The sequence below is a fragment of the Emiliania huxleyi genome, assembly GCF_000372725.1.
Source record: "Emiliania huxleyi CCMP1516 unplaced genomic scaffold EMIHUscaffold_10852, whole genome shotgun sequence".
Lineage (NCBI taxonomy): Eukaryota > Haptophyta > Isochrysidales > Noelaerhabdaceae > Emiliania > Emiliania huxleyi.
Genome location: NW_005201880.1, coordinates 1 through 1,067, shown reverse-complemented (window position 1 = coordinate 1,067; position 1,067 = coordinate 1). Strand labels below are relative to the sequence as shown.

General features: G+C 71.7%; 1 protein-coding gene across 1 annotated transcript; it reads right to left on the bottom strand.

Annotated features, from left to right (window-relative positions):
* Positions 1-79: 79 nt before the first annotated feature.
* Positions 80-791, bottom strand: EMIHUDRAFT_260345 (hypothetical protein; the record flags this gene model as incomplete). The annotated part of the gene is made up of 2 exons (XM_005792272.1): positions 80-124; positions 213-791. The coding sequence occupies 2 exons, from the start codon at positions 789-791 to the stop codon at positions 80-82; spliced, it is 624 nt and encodes a 207-aa protein (XP_005792329.1).
* Positions 792-1,067: the final 276 nt, after the last annotated feature.

Here is a 1,067-nt window from a genome sequence, read left to right as displayed (position 1 = left end):
CCGCCGCCGTAGTGCCCCGTCCCCGCGCCGGAGCCGCTCGCGAGGGAGAGCAGCCCCTCCACCGACACGACCCGCACGCCTAAACGAGCAGGAAGGAACCGATGCTCTCCCAGCCAGAGCCGCCCTCCCGCCGACACGACCCGCACGCCTCGGTCGGTGAAGAGCGCTGCGGGCTGGTACTGGCCGGAGGGCGTGCGCGGCCTGGGCCTCACCCCGAGCCGGCGCAGCACCGCCGCAGCCACGTGTGACGCGTCGCTCAGCCGCGCGGGCAGCAGCAGCGACACGACCCTCCCGCCCTCCCTCCCGCCTTCGGCGCGGCGCATCGAGTCGTACACGACCAGCGTCGCCGCCGCCCGCTCCTCGCCCGCCGGAGGCGGGAGAATGCAGATGGCGTGCATGCCAGGCACGCGCTGCGGCGAGAGGAGAGCGGTGGCGTTGCAGCCGTGCAGGCCCTCGCTGAGCGCCGCCGGCGACAGGTCTGACTCCGCCTCCGCCGCGTCGGCCGCCGCCCAGTCGACGCCCGCGGTTCGCGGGCAGGCAGGCCAGTCCGCAGGGCAGGCGGGAGGAGGCCCGCGCGGCGCCGCAACAGGCGCAAGAGCCGCACCAGGCGGAGGGACCTCCGCCGAGGGCGCGTTCGAAGAGAGGAGCGCCTGCAAGCCGATGGCGAACGCGGCGAGGAGGACGGCGCCCACGGCACGCGAGCGGAAGGCGCCGCCGGCCGCAGAGGAGGACGCGGCCGCGACTGGCGCCGCCGTCTTTTGCTTGGCTTTCTTCGGGCCGCCCTTGCCCATCGTTTTGCAAACTTAATAAAATGAACTCGGGGCACGTTTACTTTAAGGCCCTTTCCCTGCGAACGCGCACCCCCGGGGCTAGGGCTTTCTTGCCCGTAACCCGATGCCAATCATCCGGCCCGCTGGGTGCGCTTCTGAGCTCCCCGGCCCTGGATGTGCGGTTGCTGACTGCACTCCAAGTGCTCCTGCCCGAGTCTGTTGTTACCAGCGCACATACAACCCCAGCCAACTTATGGCAGCCCGAGCGGCAGCGCCAGTGCGCGCACATAAAGGGGG